Source organism: Ranitomeya imitator, chromosome 8, assembly GCF_032444005.1.
Source record: "Ranitomeya imitator isolate aRanImi1 chromosome 8, aRanImi1.pri, whole genome shotgun sequence".
NCBI classification, from domain to species: domain Eukaryota; kingdom Metazoa; phylum Chordata; class Amphibia; order Anura; family Dendrobatidae; genus Ranitomeya; species Ranitomeya imitator.
In genome coordinates, this window is record NC_091289.1 from 193,361,272 (window position 1) to 193,379,907 (window position 18,636).

The 18,636-nt window shown below is 45.3% G+C and overlaps 1 protein-coding gene across 1 annotated transcript in view; it reads left to right on the forward strand.

Moving 5' to 3' along the window:
• Window positions 1-18,636, forward strand: part of TNNI3K (TNNI3 interacting kinase) — a 167,825-nt gene that overhangs the window by 122,472 nt on the left and 26,717 nt on the right. Inside the window, exons 22-23 of the mRNA XM_069738278.1 lie at window positions 2,522-2,581; window positions 9,860-10,029. Of these exons, the coding sequence (XP_069594379.1) occupies window positions 2,522-2,581; window positions 9,860-10,029 (230 nt within the window). The remainder of the gene's footprint in view (window positions 1-2,521; window positions 2,582-9,859; window positions 10,030-18,636) is intronic.

Genomic DNA, 18,636 nt, shown 5'->3' on the forward strand with positions numbered 1-18,636 from the left:
TATGATACTTGGCCACTATGAGTCCTCTAATTCTGGAGTCACACTGAACAAGGCCAAGTGCACCGTCATGCAGAATTTCCTTCCTAAATGTCCAGTTAGCCACATTCTAGAGTCTTCATTAATACTTTTCTAGAATTTTGTCTGTCAGTCCGTTATCTAGCTGAGTGCTCTGCAAAAATGTTACAAATCTGGTTCTGATGACTCTCTCTGCTCTCCCTTCACCTCCTCTCAGTGTAAAAAAAAAAATAGCAGCAGGAAGGGGTTATGTACAAATCTACTCAGTGATTATAGGGCAGAAAGTATGTACAGTGTCAGGAAGAGCAGAGAAAGCAAGCTACAGAAAAGGAAGAAGGTTACTGGGAGAGAAACACACATCTCACATCCAGTCTATATCAAAATAAACTCTGGATTATTAGACTTTTTGGATTTTTGTGTGGTGTTAAAGGAATTGTTTGTTTGTTTTTTTATAACTTTCCAGCTTCATATAAATTGGAAATGTTTTCATTGCTGAATCTTGCGGTAAAATAAACCTCCTATAGTGAGGGTCCAGTTCTGGCTTTTCTTGGTCTTGGGGGGATAAGTATTTATTGTACCGCTGCGTTTCGCTCCTGATTTGTGACATTTGATGATTTCCACAGTGAGATTCATTACCGGTGGATTGTGCTCCACGCCGGCGAGGACTCTTACCTCTTATATACGCGAGGCCGTGACAGACAGTCGCCTCTTCTGAGCAAACCGCACAGGAAGACGGACAGCTCTCCACTAAATAAAGGGAGGCGCCGAGCAGGAGGACGATGGCACCTGCAACACACAATCGGGACACAAGTACCGCTGTCGCCGCGGCCATTAGTGAGACGGATTAACGCTCGGAGGACCCGGCCACGTCTCTCCGCTTTACAAATGGATCTGTGAGGACTCATTATTCATGGCGCGGCATTGGCGAGAGCACTACATCATGTAATCTCATCCCTGCTCCGTGCGTGGAAGGACGAGACGCTTCTGTGTCCTGGAATTATGAAACGGTTTAAAGGGCGACGCCGCTTCCACCAACATGTCACATACTGGGAGCTTCATAGAATTATATACTTTGCTTCACCAGATGCAGTTCTAGCCCTTTATATAATAACCACCTTTCCATGACACAGCCGTACATCACCAAGCACAATGCCGAGCGTCGGATGCAGTGGTGTAAAGCCGCCACCGCTGAGAGTTTCATGGCCGAGCAGCTGCATGCAGCCGTACATCACCAAGCACAATGCCGAGCGTCGGATGCAGTGGTGTAAAGCCGCCACCGCTGAGAGTTTCATGGCCGAGCAGCTGCATGCAGCTGTACATCACCAAGCACAATGCCGGGCATCGGATGCAGTGGTGTAAAGCCGCCACCGCTGAGAGTTTCATAGCCAAGCAGCTCTGTGCAGCCGTACATCACCAAGCACAATGCCGAGCGTCGGATGGAGTGGTGTAAAGCCGCCACCGCTGAGAGTTTCATGGCCGAGCAGCTGCATGCAGCTGTACATCACCAAGCACAATGCCGGGCGTCGGATGCAGTGGTGTAAAGCCGCCACCGCTGAGAGTTTCATAGCCAAGCAGCTGCGTGCAGCCGTACATCACCAAGCACAATGCCGAGCGTCGGATGGAGTGGTGTAAAGCCACCACCGCTGAGAGTTTCATGGCCGAGCAGCTGCATGCAGCTGTACATCACCAAGCACAATGCCGAGCGTCGGATGCAGTGGTGTAAAGCCGCCACCGCTGAGAGTTTCATAGCCAAGCAGCTGCGTGCAGCCGTACATCACCAAGCACAATGCCGAGCGTCGGATGGAGTGGTGTAAAGCCGCCACCGCTGGACTCTGGAGGAGACGTGTCCTGTGCAGTGACGGATCACACTTCTCTGCGTCTGATGGAGGTGTCTGGGTTTGGTGATTCCAGGAGGACGTTACCCCCCGACTGCATTGTGCCCCCTGTACAGAAGGTGGAGGAGGATAATGCTAGGGGCTGTTATCAGGGGGCGGCCTCGGGCCCTCGGCTCTAGTGATGGGAAATCTTCATCTTCAGCACAAGACATTGTGGACAATTGTAGCTTCAGCTTTGTGGGAACATTTTGGGGAAGACCCTTATGTGCCCCCTATGACTGTGCCCAGTGTATGAGGTCCATACAGGCATGGAGGGGGGAACATGAGCTACGGCACAGAACGCGGACCTCCGCCCCATCCAAGAATGGAGATTCTGAGCCCGGACCCCCCAACATCAGGGTCTGACCCCACAAATGCTGTTTTTGTGCAAAAGGAATTTTTAAGGAGCGGTGATTCTCCGGCGTGAAGGTCAGGGATGCACCGAGCTCCTGTGTTTGGTTTACAGTCATTTTGTGCTGACAGATCCCCTGTAGAGACCACCTGGAGCCAAAAAATGATGTCTGTTGGGCAAATTGACCGATCCCTTTACATTCTGTCCTTGACCCTCGAAGTGATGATCTGTGACCTTTCTTGTTATGATCATAATTTGTTGCGCTTCTTCTCATTTGCAGGGACGGCCGGAGTTCTCAGAAGTTGTGTCCAAGTTAGAAGAATGTCTCTGCAACATCGAGGTAACTGTGCGCCTTCTACATCTCTCCCAAAGTTCCATAAAGTTTATCAACTTTTAATAAAAAGTTTTTAATGCAAAGGCTGTAATGAGAGGCCAGAGGTGGTTACTCCAGTCCCATCGTATCATGGGAGATGGCGTTCCCCATTCTGTCCTACACGGTGGGTCATGGTGGAAGCTGTTGGTGGGTGTTCAGTATTAGATCCACTGAGCCCCACTAGGTAGATGAAGATCGATCTGCACATGCCCAGGCAGCAGCACAGAGGAGTCTCATGTGCCTGCCGCCCTGCGCTGCTGGCCGGGAACATGTTTGCTCTTGTTCCCCTGTGAACCCTGTCCTATCCGCTCACTGACCGCTCCTCTGTTGGCTCGCTTACTCCTTTGGCTCCAATCTTATCTCCGCTTTATAGTCTTTTTCACTCCCACCATTGGGGGCGCTAAAATGTAAAAACGGTAGAAAAGACCGGAGCCGCAGGAGCAAAGCGATTCACTGGGAGAGCTGCAGCACCAGGACTGGTATGGGGCAAGGGACTGTAATGATTTTTTTTTTCACCCTCCCCCAGCAGGCCACCATTTTGCTTTATTTGAGTAAATCGACATACATGCTAGAACCGGTCCTGGTCAATCTGAATTTTTGGTGACATTTGAAGAGAATTCAATTTAGCTCCAAATCTATTTGCTTCTATAAGATATACATTTATTGGTGGAGCAACCCCTTTTTTTTCAGATCCAATATGTTCTATTGATTATTTCTATTTAATATATCTTTATAGCAGTGCAGGAATAACTGTCTAAAAAAAAAAAAATCCTGTTAACTGATAAAATGCTGCCTGTTTCCAGCCACCACTAGGGGGAGCTCTCTGCGCACTGTTCTGATGTTGAGTCTTGTGTCTACACAGTTGGCTCCTGAGCTCACCCTGGTGGCGGCTGCAGGCACTCAGAATCTCCTGGACAGACATGATGATCACATTCTATCTCATTGCTATGAAGATATTTTAAGAAATGTATTATTATAGCATTTTAGACTTCACATCAAGAAACTGTGTTTAGGGTTAGACATTGGCTTTGAGGTCACCGTAGGCCATCACTAGGGTCCTGTTATTTTATACGCAGACTTTTTTAGGATAAATTCCTATGTAACCAGTGGAAAAAAAAATTATTTTTTTTTCTTCCTGTATTATCTGCATTATCGAAAGTTGTTTGTTTTAAAACCTCTCACAATTGACAGCAGATGCGGCTTAAGAAAATCCAGCGGCAGCGCGATGTCGCGGCAGATAAATAATCAGGTGGAAATTCGCTGTTTGCAGGGGATTGTGTGTTTTGTTAGTGATGAATATAGTCTGAGGTCTCTGCACAAGCCGCATATATCAAGTTGTAGGACGGCGGCGCGGCAGCGGGATATTAACCAGTGCTGTGACTATGCTGCAGCCGCCATTGTACTAGACACAGTCGTTATACATGGAGGCTGGGGGTGCGCTGGTCCTTGGCGCATCCATTGTACAAGGGGAGAGGAATTATATGTGAAAAGCGGATAATGTCATCTCATTAGCTACAACTACTTGGTATCGGTGTCCTTACATGGCCGAGAGTCCATAATATACAGCAATATGGAAGCAAGATAATCCGTCACTCGCCATAAACATAGAATTCTTCTTACCTGGTGTAAACGCCGCTGTTCTCCTGATTCCGGAGATATTTTTATTTTCTTCCTGCGCCTCTCCATTCATGAGATATGACCTCCTCTTTCCTATATATAAATCTACTCTTGTTAGCCAAGTAGGCGTGGTTCTTACATTTTCTCCTTTGGGACCACGCCTTCTTGTTAATAAGACTAGATTTATACACAGGGGAAAAGGGGCCGTATCTCAGGAATGGCAAGGCGCAAGAAGAAAAGAAAAACATCGCCGGATTCAGGAGAACAGCGGCATTTACACCAGGTCTAAAGATTACATGTTTCTGGCTTTAACCCTACTCACGCCGTCACTATATCTGGCTCCGATCACATCAATTTAACCTCTTGAGTGCTCCTGGCAAGCGTGACAATGGCATTTAAGAGACCTCCAACATGGCAGCTATCAGACCGGAGTCCCATGGTCCCCTACAGAGTCACAGGTGCCGAGAGGGACCTTCAGAAAAGCTCTGCGTCTGCAATGATATTATTCGGACCAAGCCCAATTCATAGGAGACCTTGACTTTTACTATACACTGCAATACTGTAGTATTTCACTGCATTGTTTAGGTCATCAAGAGACCACAAGTTCAAATCCGCTAAAGGAACCAATAAAATATTTGTAAAAAAATAACAAAGATATATAAAAGTTTATATTACCTCTTTTTCTCAAATGAAGATAGCAACATTTAAGAAATTAAAAGAGTAACATATCGACCAAAGTAATGGAGAAACAGAGTACACAAATAATAATCCAATAAGGGGAACTGCAAAAAAAAAATGCAAAAAAAAAAAAAATCAAAGCGTAAGAATTGCCATTTTTTGTTGTCACACATTCCTCCAAAACAAAGTCAGTAAAAAGCTATAAAAACATTCTACATAAACTGATGAATGGGGCCGTTAAAAACTAAAGCTCGCCGCAAAAAGAAAGAAACTCGAACACATTTCCGCTGGTGGAGAATGAAGCCAGGGCGTCTGCACGCCGAGTCTTTTTGCAGAGTTTTCGGAGGAAAAACTAAACGGATCCGCCAAGATTTGGGGAGGATCTAGAAAGTTTATGCTCAGTTTCCAATCCAAAACCTCCTAAAAAAAAAAAAAAAAAAAAAAAAAAAACCTCTGTGCACACAGAGCCTTACAGGGCTATAAAAAATAGCGACACCAAGCAAAATTAATTTTTGCAAAGTTAAGAATTGTTTAAGCCGCTACAATAATAATAATTAAAAAATGAAACTGCCTAACTTTAGGAATTGTGGTAATTGTATCGACTCGGAGAATCTTGACACGAGATCGTCCTAAAAACAAAACTAAAAAAAACGCTTAGAATTTTTTGTTTTCATTTTCAATATATTTAAAAAAAAAAAAGAAGTATGGCGCCTGGAAGAAAGGGAGGAACAAAGAAGAAAAGGCAAAAATGAAAATTGGTCTGGTCCTTAAAAGGTTAAGAATGCTCCATTTATTTGTTAATAATCTACAGATCATTACAATGAAGAAATAAATAAAAAGGAAAATAGTACATAAAAGCCTCTACACCGTAAAGGCAGCCCATGTAATGGGACCCAGAGCTGAAAAATAACAAGGAATGGTTGTAAAGGGGTTAAAAATAATGATATTGGTATACATATATGTAGCAATCGTCACGACACATTTATAAGACCCCTAAATGTGACATAAAATACAAGACTCATCTCTCTTTGCTGCCGCGTAAGGAAACAATAAAAGAACCTAGCAGGAGGATTCACCTGACTGACAGCAGCATGGAGATACATTATTGCAGCCGGCTGTAATTTATAACCCTCATCGTGCGATGTCCCTGGTGTGAACGGAGCTCAGCCATAAAAATGAGCGGCCGTCACTTGTATGAAGAGCGGCGAGAGCAGGCGCGGTAAATTAATGGCGCCACAGATTGCTTCACGGTCAAATTAGGTGAACTGAAAAATCTCTTTAATTTCCCCCCTCGTTTTTCACGGCCGCCTCTTCTTTCTGGGTAGATTTTGTTGTCCGGATCTTGTGGTGTTTTGTGTATTTTGGGCGGCTGATCGTTAGATAACGGTACTCTGCCGCCGTTCTGATCATTATTCTATCCGGCGCAGAGCCCGAGGCCGGCACTCATCTGTGCTCAGCATTAATGCCCTTAAAGGGATCCATTGTCTATTGCTTCTTTTGTTACAGGATGAGCATTGGAAGCTTTAGATGTTTGAACATTTGTGTTCCAAAATCGGGGAATAGAAAACATAAAAGAAAGTCGGACATAAGACCTGGTATAGAGGCGCAACCAGGAGCTGCTGGGCCCCAGTGCAAACCAGTGGCGGGTCACCAGTGCGGCCCTGTACACAGAGGATTGTAGCCCCGATTCGCCAGTTCTCCCTGTACACAGAGGATTGTAGCCCCGATTTGCCAGTTCTCCCTGTATACAGAGGATTGGTACTGTGTAAGAAGAAGCGGCAACACTCACCGGTCCTGTGTGGTCCAAGTTTTTATTATTAAAACACATACATGGTATCTTCACGGCATCGGGGAACAGACGAAAGAGGAGGTGAGCAGGATGTGACGACGGCCGTTTCGCGCCGACGATAGCGCTTCCACGGGTCGGATTTATAAGAAGTGACACGTATACCATGTGTATCGCTGTTGGTCAAGGAAAGGCTGTGCGGCGGTTTTGCCCTAGATTGTATACAGAGGATTGTAGCCCCGATTCGCCAGTTCTCCCTGTACACAGGGTATTGTAGCCCGGATTCACCAGTTCTCCCTGTACACAGAGGATTGTAGCCCCGATTCGCCAGTTCTCCCTGTACACAGAGGATTGTAGCCGCGATTCGCCAGTTCTCTCTGTACACAGAGGATTGTAGCCGCGATTCACCAGTTCTCCCTGTACACAGAGGATTGTAGCCCCGATTCTCCAGTTCTCCCTGTACACAGAGGATTGTAGCCCCGATTCACCAGTTCTCCCTGTACACAGAGGATTGTAGCCCCGATTCGCCAGTTCTCCCTGTACACAGAGGATTGTAGCCGCGATTCGCCAGTTCTCCCTGTACACAGGGGATTGTAGCCCCGATTCTCCAGTTCTCCCTGTACACAGAGGATTGTAGCCCCGATTCACCAGTTCTCCCTGTACACAGAGGATTGTAGCCCCGATTCGCCAGTTCTCCCTGTACACAGGGGATTGTAGCCCCGATTCTCCAGTTCTCCCTGTACACAGAGGATTGTAGCCCCGATTCACCAGTTCTCCCTGTACACAGAGGATTGTAGCCCCGATTCACCAGTTCTCCCTGTACACAGAGGATTGTAGCCGCGATTCACCAGTTCTCCCTGTACACAGAGGATTGTAGCTGTGATTCGCCAGTTCTCCCTGTACACAGAGGATTGTAGCCGCGATTCACCAGTTCTCCCTGTACACAGAGGATTGTAGCCGCGATTCACCAGTTCTCCCTGTACACAGAGGATTGTAGCCGCGATTCACCAGTTCTCCCTGTACACAGAGGATTGTAGCCGCGATTCACCAGTTCTCCCTGTACACAGAGGATTGTAGCCGTGATTCACCAGTTCTCCCTGTACACAGAGGATTGTAGCCGCGATTCACCAGTTCTCCCTGTACACAGAGGATTGTAGCCGCGATTCACCAGTTCTCCCTGTACACAGAGGATTGTAGCCGCGATTCACCAGTTCTCCCTGTACACAGAGGATTGTAGCCGCGATTCACCAGTTCTCCCTGTACACAGAGGATTGTAGCCCCGATTCACCAGTTCTCCCTGTACACAGAGGATTGTAGCCGCGATTCACCAGTTCTCCCTGTACACAGAGGATTGTAGCCGCGATTCACCAGTTCTCCGTGTACACAGAGGATTGTAGCCGCGATTCACCAGTTCTCCCTGTACACAGAGGATTGTAGCCCCGATTCACCAGTTCTCTCTGTACACAGAGGATTGTAGCCGCGATTCACCAGTTCTCCCTGTACACAGAGGATTGTAGCCGCGATTCACCAGTTCTCCCTGTACACAGAGGATTGTAGCCGCGATTCACCAGTTCTCCCTGTACACAGAGGATTGTAGCCGCGATTCACCAGTTCTCCCTGTACACAGAGGATTGTAGCCGCGATTCACCAGTTCTCCCTGTACACAGAGGATTGTAGCCGCGATTCACCAGTTCTCCCTGTACACAGAGGATTGTAGCCCCGATTCTCCAGTTCTCCCTGTACACAGAGGATTGTAGCCGCGATTCACCAGTTCTCCCTGTACACAGAGGATTGTAGCCGCGATTCACCAGTTCTCCCTGTACACAGAGGATTGTAGCCCCGATTCACCAGTTCTCCGTGTACACAGAGGATTGTAGCCGCGATTCACCAGTTCTCCCTGTACACAGAGGATTGTAGCCGCGATTCACCAGTTCTCCCTGTACACAGAGGATTGTAGCCCCGATTCACCAGTTCTCCCTGTACACAGAGGATTGTAGCCGCGATTCACCAGTTCTCCCTGTACACAGAGGATTGTAGCCGCGATTCACCAGTTCTCCCTGTACACAGAGGATTGTAGCCCCGATTCGCCAGTTCTCCCTGTACACAGAGGATTGTAGCCCCGATTCGCCAGTTCTCCCTGTACACAGAGGATTGTAGCCCTGATTCACCAGTTCTCCCTGTACACAGAGGATTGTAGCCCTGATTCACCAGTTCTCCCTGTACACAGAGGATTGTAGCCCCGATTCACCAGTTCTCCCTGTACACAGAGGATTGTAGCCCTGATTCATCAGTTCTCCCTGTACACAGAGGATTGTAGCCCTGATTCACCAGTTCTCCCTGTACACAGAGGATTGTAGCTGCGATTCGCCAGTTCTCTCTGTACACAGAGGATTGTAGCCCCGATTCGCCAGTTCTCCCTGTACACAGAGGATTGTAGCCCCGATTCGCCAGTTCTCCCTGTACACAGAGGATTGTAGCCCCGATTCACCAGTTCTCCCTGTACACAGAGGATTGTAGCCCCGATTCGCCAGTTCTCCCTGTACACAGAGGATTGTAGCCCTGATTCACCAGTTCTCCCTGTACACAGAGGATTGTAGCTGCGATTCGCCAGTTCTCTGCACAATTCTACAAATGTGACAATTTGTTTCTACAACTCTTAGTGTCTGTGTCCATGTAAAGTATTTGCAGCAGAAACTTCTCCACTATTTCTGCATCTCTGGGCAGGAAAAACGCAGCGTAAAAGAAGCGCATTTTAGCCGCATTTTTGTTATATTTTTGTCACTTTTTTTTCATGTTTTTTTTTTTTATTTGAATTTTTGTTACAGATTTTTCCCCATTCATTAGTGTAATTGAAAACTTCAGGGGGAAAAAAACGCAGAAAGAATCGACATCCTGCAGATTTAAATCTGCATCAAACCTGCAAGGAAAAATAAGCGGCGTGTGTACAAGACTCCAGGAATCTGATTGACTTTGCAGGAATTCAGAAATCATTCAGGGTTTTGCGATAAATCTGCGCAGAAAAAAAAACCGCCATGAGTGCAATGCGATGTGAAAGTTCAGCAAATGTTGGAATTGTTACATTTTGTAAAATGAGCGGAACTTTCGGAAATCCTCCCCTTTATGGGGCTCCAGAAATAATTCATTCTCCTTTCTTCCGATCGCAGTTGATGTCTCCGGGATCCAGTAACAGCAGCGGTTCCCTTTCCCCGTCAGCCTCATCAGATTGCCTGGTTGCCCGCGGTGGCCCTGGTCGTAGCCATGTGGCGGCTCTTCGTACTCGCTTTGAGTTAGAGTATGCCTTAAATTCGAGGGCTTACTCGGGCTGCCCTCAGAGGTGAGTGCACTGCGACATTGGGTTCCGTGGACAATCCTTCTACGGTGTGTCATAGCCGATCGCAGTGATTGGCTGCAGCGGTCACATGTGGTATATGGTGTGACACATTTATATGTGCATCGATTGGAGCGCACCATATGATCGTTGATGGTTAGGATGAAACCAAATCATTATTTTTCACACGGCATTTATTGTCGGGGGAGGTAAACCGCCCCCCAAGGAGTCTGACAGCGACCGGCTCCCCTCTCCCCATTAAGAACACTCGCACTATTGTCCAATCATGGCAGCCATGTGTATCGTGCCACCTGCAAATATCCGATTCAGTTGGCAGCAGCAATACAGAGCCCCAATAACACATCCTGCCCGTACAATGCATTGACTAATATATTGTCACATTAACGGAACACATCGCAATAAGTCAATTACTCTTGGGCTTTGTAGACTGTAAAGTTCTAGTCTGCCACTATTGAGTTATTCTGAGCATCATTATTGTATATGGGATGGAACTAAACCATTCTGTGCAATGTACAGACAATGCACATTCATTCTTCCACACAGCGCACCATGTGGCCTGGCATGGTACTGCAAGTAAAAAAAAAAGCAAAGTACTAAAAATATCAGTTAACAATACAAAACATAGCAGCTCGATGCTTATTACAAGTATGTGTGTATATTTTATATGTGTGTGTGTGTACACATTATATTTGCAGGGATTATTTAATACACGATCTTATTATTTTTTAATTATTACTCATTTTTGCTACAGTCAACCATAGGAAAGATCAAACAACCGGAGTGAAATGTAAGGCTGCGGTGTATGTAGAGCAGGCGCAGGGTTATGTGGAGGTAACGTCTCGGGGGTCACTCAATTTTCGATGAATAATCCCGTTAATAATTCCTACCTGCAGTGTTTTGGTTTTCATATAATATCAATTATTCACGTTGCACTTTCTGTTGCTTCTGTTTATTCTCACCACATAATTAAAAATGAAATTCCCCAGACGGTTCCTATTTCCATCTCTCTAAAAAAATTAAAAAAAATAAAAAGCCCTTTATGCCAGAACAGAGCGGACTGACTCCGGGATGATTACTGTACTAATTTATCAGCCCATCGCGTGTCGGCACAACACGGATCCTCATTCCTCGCCATCTCCGTCGCTCCATAGTTCTCTGTCTAGACGCTTTATCTGTGTGTCATTGTAGGTTTTGTTTTGTGCCGCTGCATTATCAGATTTTTCTCTTTTTTGCTACAATTCTCAGTCCTATTATTTTATCTGTATTTTTATTTGTAGTTCATATATCTCCTGACAAGGATGTAAGTATATGGGGCTGCTACAGGCCCCTAATAATGCGGCCCATACACCTATACATGGGGCTGCTACAGGCCCCTAATAATGCGGCCCATACACCTATACATGGGGCTGCTACAGGCCCATAATAATGCAGCCCATACACCTATACATGGGGCTGCTACAAGCCTCTAATAATGCGGCCCATACACCTATACATGGGGCTGCTACAAGCCCCTAATAATGCGGCCCATACACCTATACGTGGGGCTGCTACAGGCCTTTAATAATGCGGCCCATACACCTATACATGGGGCTGCTACAGGCCCCTAATAATGCGGCCCATACACCTATACATGGGGCTGCTACAGGCCCCTAATAATGCGGCCCATACACCTATACATGGGGCTGCTACAGGCCCATAATAATGCGGCCCATACACCTATACATGGGGCTGCTACAAGCCTCTAATAATGCGGCCCATACACCTATACATGGGGCTGCTACAAGCCCCTAATAATGCGGCCCATACACCTATACGTGGGGCTGCTACAGGCCTTTAATAATGCGGCCCATACACCTATACATGGGGCTGCTACAGGCCCCTAATAATGCGGCCCATACACCTATCCATGGGGCTGCTACAGGCCCCTAATAATGCGGCCCATACACCTATACATGGGGCTGCTACAGGCCCCTAATAATGCGGCCCATACACCTATAAATGGGGCTGCTACAGGCACCTAATAATGCGCCCCATACACCTATACATGGGGCTGCTACAGGCCCCTAATAATGCGGCCCATACACCTATACATGGGGCTGCTACAGGCCCCTAATAATGCGGCCCATACACCTGGAAAGGATTTAAAGAGAACCTGTGACCAGATCAAAAGTATCCGGTTTGTCCATGTATTTTATTCCCGCTTCTCCCCTGAGTAATCCTCTTTTTGTCTTTTATAAATCCGCCTTACGGTTCCAGAGATCTGGGCCTTTTTATGTAGCGCTAACTTTGATGGTCTTTCATGAGGGGGCGTGGCTCAAATGATAATTATGCAGATTAAGCTAGACACGCCCCTGAGGATCATGTGCGCCGTGACACTTTCGAAAAGTCCATAAAAATCAGCACTAAATAAAAAGACCCATAACTCTGAAACCGCATGGCGGATTTATATAAAATAAAAAAACAGATTACTGGGTGGATCAGTGGGAATAAAATAAGAGCAAAAACTGTCCACTTCTGGCCTGGTGACAGACCTCCTTAAATTCAGCCTGTCAGTCCTTTTCTTACATATGAAAGTACAATGTTTGGCACAGAGCACATGTAGAGACACTTCTAATTGTAGAGGCTTCTGGGCACAGAAATATGTCGGGCTGAAGGTGCTCCATTATACCAGCCAGTCCTCATCTGGTCACCATGCACACGTTTGTGGACAGCCTTATAGTAGACATTTGGCTGCAGTGTTACACCAGACTGCCCCTCACCCATCAAGATGTCTGAGCGTGGGACTGGAGCGAGAGGTCACCACCAGAAGAGGCAGACCGCTCAGTAGCTGCTGAGAGCGGGATGGGTCACGTCCGTGATGTAGAGTTGTGGAGACACAAAGAGTTGATTGATGAAATGTCCACGTCGTACACCCAGATGGTCGCTTGTCGAGGAGCAACCAGGGGGTGTAGTAACGTCTCTGCAGGAGATGGACGGCGATGGTGGAGTCTGGTGGAATGGTTGGTTGAGCGGCCTGGGTGGATCTAGACGCAATCATGTGGAACTGTTCCCAGCGATCGGCCTCCTGGTGGAAGACGTCAAGCGCACAACTCCATGGACTGCTTCTCCTTTTCGTGGCTTTGTGTTGTGGTTCCCAGTGTAGCTTTCTGTCCTCACTATCGAGAGCGTTTCAACATCCAGGATTCCCCGTTACACCCCAATGGCGGTGCTGTCTGACGGCGGCTCTGCCAGAGCTTTTACTCATGTCACAATCCACCGTGAACAATTACATAAGGGGTGAAAACCAGTTATCACCTATCCAAAGGGTCGATGATAAGTTATTGATTGGTGGAGATCTCACTACTGGGACCCACACCAATCGGCAGAATGGAGCAGTAGGGAATATGCTCCATATCCTCCACCTCCACTACATTCATTCCCTGCTTTTTTTTGACAACCCCATAGGGAATGAATGGAACAGTTGTCAGACATCTGAGCTACAACTCCATTTTGTAATGGGAAAAAAATCCCATTTTGCTGATTGCTGCTGGTCCCAGCAGTGGGACACCCAACGGTCAGCAAGTTATCACCTCCCCTGTAGGTACAAAGTGCTTCTCACAAAATTAGAATATCATCAAAAAGTTACATTTATTTCAGTTCTTCAATACAAAAAGTGAATCTCATCTATTATATAGAGTCATTACACACGGAGTGATCTATTTCAGCTGTTTATTTCTGTTAATGTTAATGATTATGGATTACAGCCAATGAAAACCCAAAAATCATTATCTCAGTAAATTAGAATAATTAACAATAAACACCTGTAAAGGCTCCTAAGTGTTTATAAAGGTCCCTTAGTCTGTTTCAGTAGCTCCACAATCATGGGGAAGACTGCTGACCTGACAGATGTCCAGAAGGCGTCATTGACACAGTCCACAAGGAGGGGAAGCCACAAAAGGTCATTGCTGAAGAAGTCGGCTGTTCACACAGTGCTGTATCCAAGCAGATTAATGGAAAGTGGAGTGGAAGGAAAAAGTGTGGTAGAAAAAGGTGCACAAGCAACCGGGATAACCGCATCCTGGAAAGGATTGTTAAGAAAAGGCCATTCAGAAATGTGGGGGAGATTCACAAGGAGCGGACGCTGCTGGAGTCATTGCTTCACCACACACAGACGTCTCCAGGACATGGGCTACAAGTGTCACATTCCTTGTGTCCGGCCGCTCATGACCAATAGACAACGCCAGAAGCGTCTTACCTGGGCCAAGGAGAAGAAGAACTGGACTGTTGTCAGTGGTCCAAGGTGTTGTGTTCAGATGAAAGTAAATTCTGCATTTCATTTGGAAATCCAGGTTCCAGAGTCTGGAGGAAGAGTGGAGAGGACACAATCCGAGCTGCTGGAGGTCTAGTGTGAAGTCTCCACAATCAGTGATGGTTTGGGGAGCCATGTCATCTGCTGGTGTAGGTCCACTGTGTCTTATCAAGACCAAAGTCAGCGCAGCCGTCTACCAGGAAATTGTAGAGCACTTCATGCTTCCCTCTGCCGACAAGCTTTTTGGAGATGGAAATGTCATTCTCCAGCAGGACTTGGCCCCTGTCCACACTGCCAAAAGTACCAATCCCTGGTGTAAAAACAACAGTATCACTGGGCTTGATTGGCAGCAAACTCGCCTGACCTTAATCCCATAGAGAATCTATGGAGTATTGTCAAGAAGAAGATGAGACACCAGACCCAACAATGCAGACGAGCTGAAGGCTGCTATCAAAGCAACCTGGGCTTCCATAACCCCTCAGCAGCGCCACAGGCTGATCGCCTCCATGCCACGCCGCATTGATGCAGTAACTGATGCAAAAGGAACCGCGACCAAGTATTGAGGGCATTTACTGAACATACATTTCAGTAGGGAACATTTCAGATTTTAAAATCATTTTTCAAGTTGGTGTTAGAAAGTATTCTAATTTACTGAGATAATGACTTTTGGGTTTTCATTGGCTGTAAGCCATAATCATTAACATTAACAGAAATAAACACGTGAAATAGATCACTCTGTGTGCAATGACTCTATAAAATGAGTTTCACTTTTTGTATTGAAGAACTGAAACAAATTCACTTTTTAATGATATTCTAATTTTGTGAGAAGCCCCTGTAAGCGGTCACTTGCTTTCACCAGAAATCACCTTTAATGTAATCTGTATACAGCACAGGTTTTCTCTTTTCCCTTTTGCATTTTTCTGTCAGTTTTTCTCGGCTTTCATAGACGCTACCTGGTCAGTAAAGTTGTAAAATAAAAAAAATAAATAAAAACAACTTCTCAAACTTCATCCAAACCTTTTTCTGAATGTGTCAATTTAAGCAAAGTGCAGAAAGTTTTTAAACGACCCCAAACTTTTATTTTTTTTTATTTTTACGTCACGAGAATCCGCTAGGAAGTTTCTAGATAATTGGAATGGATTCTCTGCTACAGAAAGTAAAGAAGAAGAAGAGGAGGAGGAGGCGGAAGCTCTGTGGATCTAATTGTATTATTATATGAAGCAGACACTTGACAATACGTTACCTGGGCTTATAAAGAAGCAGAATAGAGACATTAGCATAGTAATAGCAGGCAAGAAAGCGCTGTAGATAGCCGGGAGGAATGTTTCAGCGCCTTTCATCAACGTCTTTTGCGCTTTCATATTATAAATACCGTCCGTAATTTATTGAAACCCTCGATATTTCTACTATAAAAAAAAAAAAAGAATAGTAGAGACTGTGACATGTTGAGCTGGTTACATGGGACTGCGCTCTTGGCCGGCGGGTAAGAGGCGACCGCTGAATTCTGATCTCTCGGCAGATTATTACAGGGGAGCTCTAGTTGTAACATATCCTTTTAGGTTACTCCGTATCAAGCGAATATTAGTTGTCAGGTCGGGTTCTATGAGGAGCAAATCCTCTCCAACTTCTTCTTAAACCTGCTCCTCTGTTCGTTTCCACTATACACTTGTACTGCTCCGGTCATTTTTGACCGGACCTATTAAAATGCTGTTTTAGCTACTTAAAATTTTTTTTTAATACCTGTTGCATTATTATACTGTATGTGAACATGGTTGGTCATTATAAAAAAAAAAAACGTAAAAAACTCATTTTTTTTTAATTTATTTTGTGTTTATAAAGGTTAAAAGGGCTTAGTGAATTCTGCACAGAAATTACAAATTTGAGCTTAACTAACTAAAACAACTACTACTGCTACTATAACAACTATAACTAACTATAACTAAAATTAACTATAGTATAAAACTTAACTGCGTGCAAACATTTTGAAAAAAATAGTAAAAATAATAAAAAAAAATAAAAAAAAATGCATAAGCAATATAAAAATAATTGAGATACTGAGCCTGATATGTCATGGACTCCTATACCCCACCCTGGAAACATATCAGACTCCTTTTAGAGGATAGGGGATATCCTGGACCTCTATATGCCTCCCTCCCACACCCCCATATGTTGACCATATGCTTTGGCAATGCTACGGTGTACTTAAGGTACCTTCACACATAACGATATCGTTAATGATATCGTTGCAGCGTCACGCTTTTTGTGACGTAGCAACGATCCCGCTAACGATCTCGTTATGTGTGACAGCGACCAACGATCAGGCCCCTGCTGGGAGATCGTTGGTCGCTGGGGAATGATCAGGACCTTTTTTTGGTCGCTGATCACCCGCTGTCATCGCTGGATTGGCGTGTGTGACGCCGATCCAGCGATGTGTTCACCTGTAACCAGGGTAAATATTGGGTTACTAAGCACAGGACCGCGCTTAGTAACCTGATATTTACCCTGGTTACCATTGTAAAAGCTAAAAAAAAAAACAGTACATACTCACATTCCGATGTCTGTCACGTCCCCCGCCATCAGCTTCCCAGCACTGACTGTCAGCGCCGGCCGTAAAGCAGTGTTGCTCTGCTTTACGGCCAGCGCTGACAGTCAGTGCGGGAAGCTGACGGCGGGGGACGTGACAGACATCAGAATGTGAGTATGTAGTGTTTTTTTTTTTTTTTTTTTTTTTACTTTTACAATGGTAACCAGGGTAAATATCGGGTTACTAAGCGCGGCCCTGCACTTAGTAACCCGATGTTTACCCTGGTTACCCGGGGACTTCAGCATCGTTGAAGACAGTTTCAACGATGCCGAAGTCGTTCCCCTGATCGTTGGTTGCTGGAGAGAGATGTCTGTGTGACAGCTCCCCAGTGACCACACAACGACTTACCAACGATCACGGCCAGGTCGTATCGCTGGTCGTGATCGTTGGGAAGTCGTTTAGTGTAACGGTACCTTTAGCCAATAAAGCTCATTTGAATTGAGTTGAATTGAGATAAGAAAAGAGACACCAGACACCACCCCCTGGAATGCTGAGATAGCAGAGAAGAAAAAAAACATTTGGCAGACATGACTCGTTAGCTTTTCAGGTCTGCTTTGCTCAGAGAACCAACACAAGGAAAAAAAATCTTTTCTTTTACAATATGCAATCTGGACAACAGAATTTATTTATTTTTAGAGGAAAAGAAGGGTAAATAACATACAGAGAAAAAAAATTGCACAGAACTGTACTGAAAGCCAATGCGTATGGTTTGTACTGAAAGCACGTGTAAATCTGCACCTAAAGCAACTGTTTACTTCATAAACAATAGTAGATGCAATAAGTAGTCTCAAAAGAAATTATAGCTCGTTTGTTTTACTCAAAAATGGCTGAAATTAGCATAAAATGCTATTCGGTCATTTTTGACCGGGAACAGTACAAGTGTAAAAAAAATGTGGCGCGAAAACTAAACCAAAAAAAAAAAAAAAATTACCCTTAGAAAGAACCCCTCAAATTAGGAAAATAGAAGTAACCACAAGTTTCAGAACCGCATAATTATTTTTTTTTTAAATATAAAAGTTCGAAAATGGTCATTTTTGACCGAACAGTAGAGCAGGGTTAAGAAAAACACTTAAAAAAATTCTTCCCGCTCACTTCTATGGGAAATCCATTTTGCTGTTTGAGTAGCTTTTTCAATTTTTTTTTTTTTTTTTAGAGTTTGAAAGAAATAAGCGCAAATCACACATTTTGAAGATATTGCTAAAGGAAACCTCTCCAAACTAAAATTAAAAAAAAAACTTCTAAGACTCTTCAAAACTTTTTTAGGAAAAGAAAAACTTCTGTAAATTTGAAAGAATTGTGTTTATTGGAACATCTGAAAAAAACTTGGTGTGAACATGGCTTTAGGTACCAAGGCAGGGGGGATATTACTTTTAAAAACTTCTTGGGCATTAACGCTCTTCGGACACCGGTCAGCCGGACTTCACTTTAAAGGGACTCTGTCACCCCCTCCAGCCGTTATAAACTAAAAGAGCCACCTTGTGCAGCAGTAATGCTGCATTCTACCAAGGTGGCTCTTTTAGTTTTAGGTTCAAGTATACTCCACAGGGCCGCCATCAGGGCATTACAGCCGTGACTGGCGTATGGGGCCCGGTGAGCAGAGGGGGCCCGCATCGGGCCCCGTGTAATCTGCTCACCGGGTCCCTACCGGCAGGCGCAGGCTGAACCGGGCCCTTAGCGGCGGCCGGCGCTGCATCTGTTTAACGCTATTGATGTGCGGGCC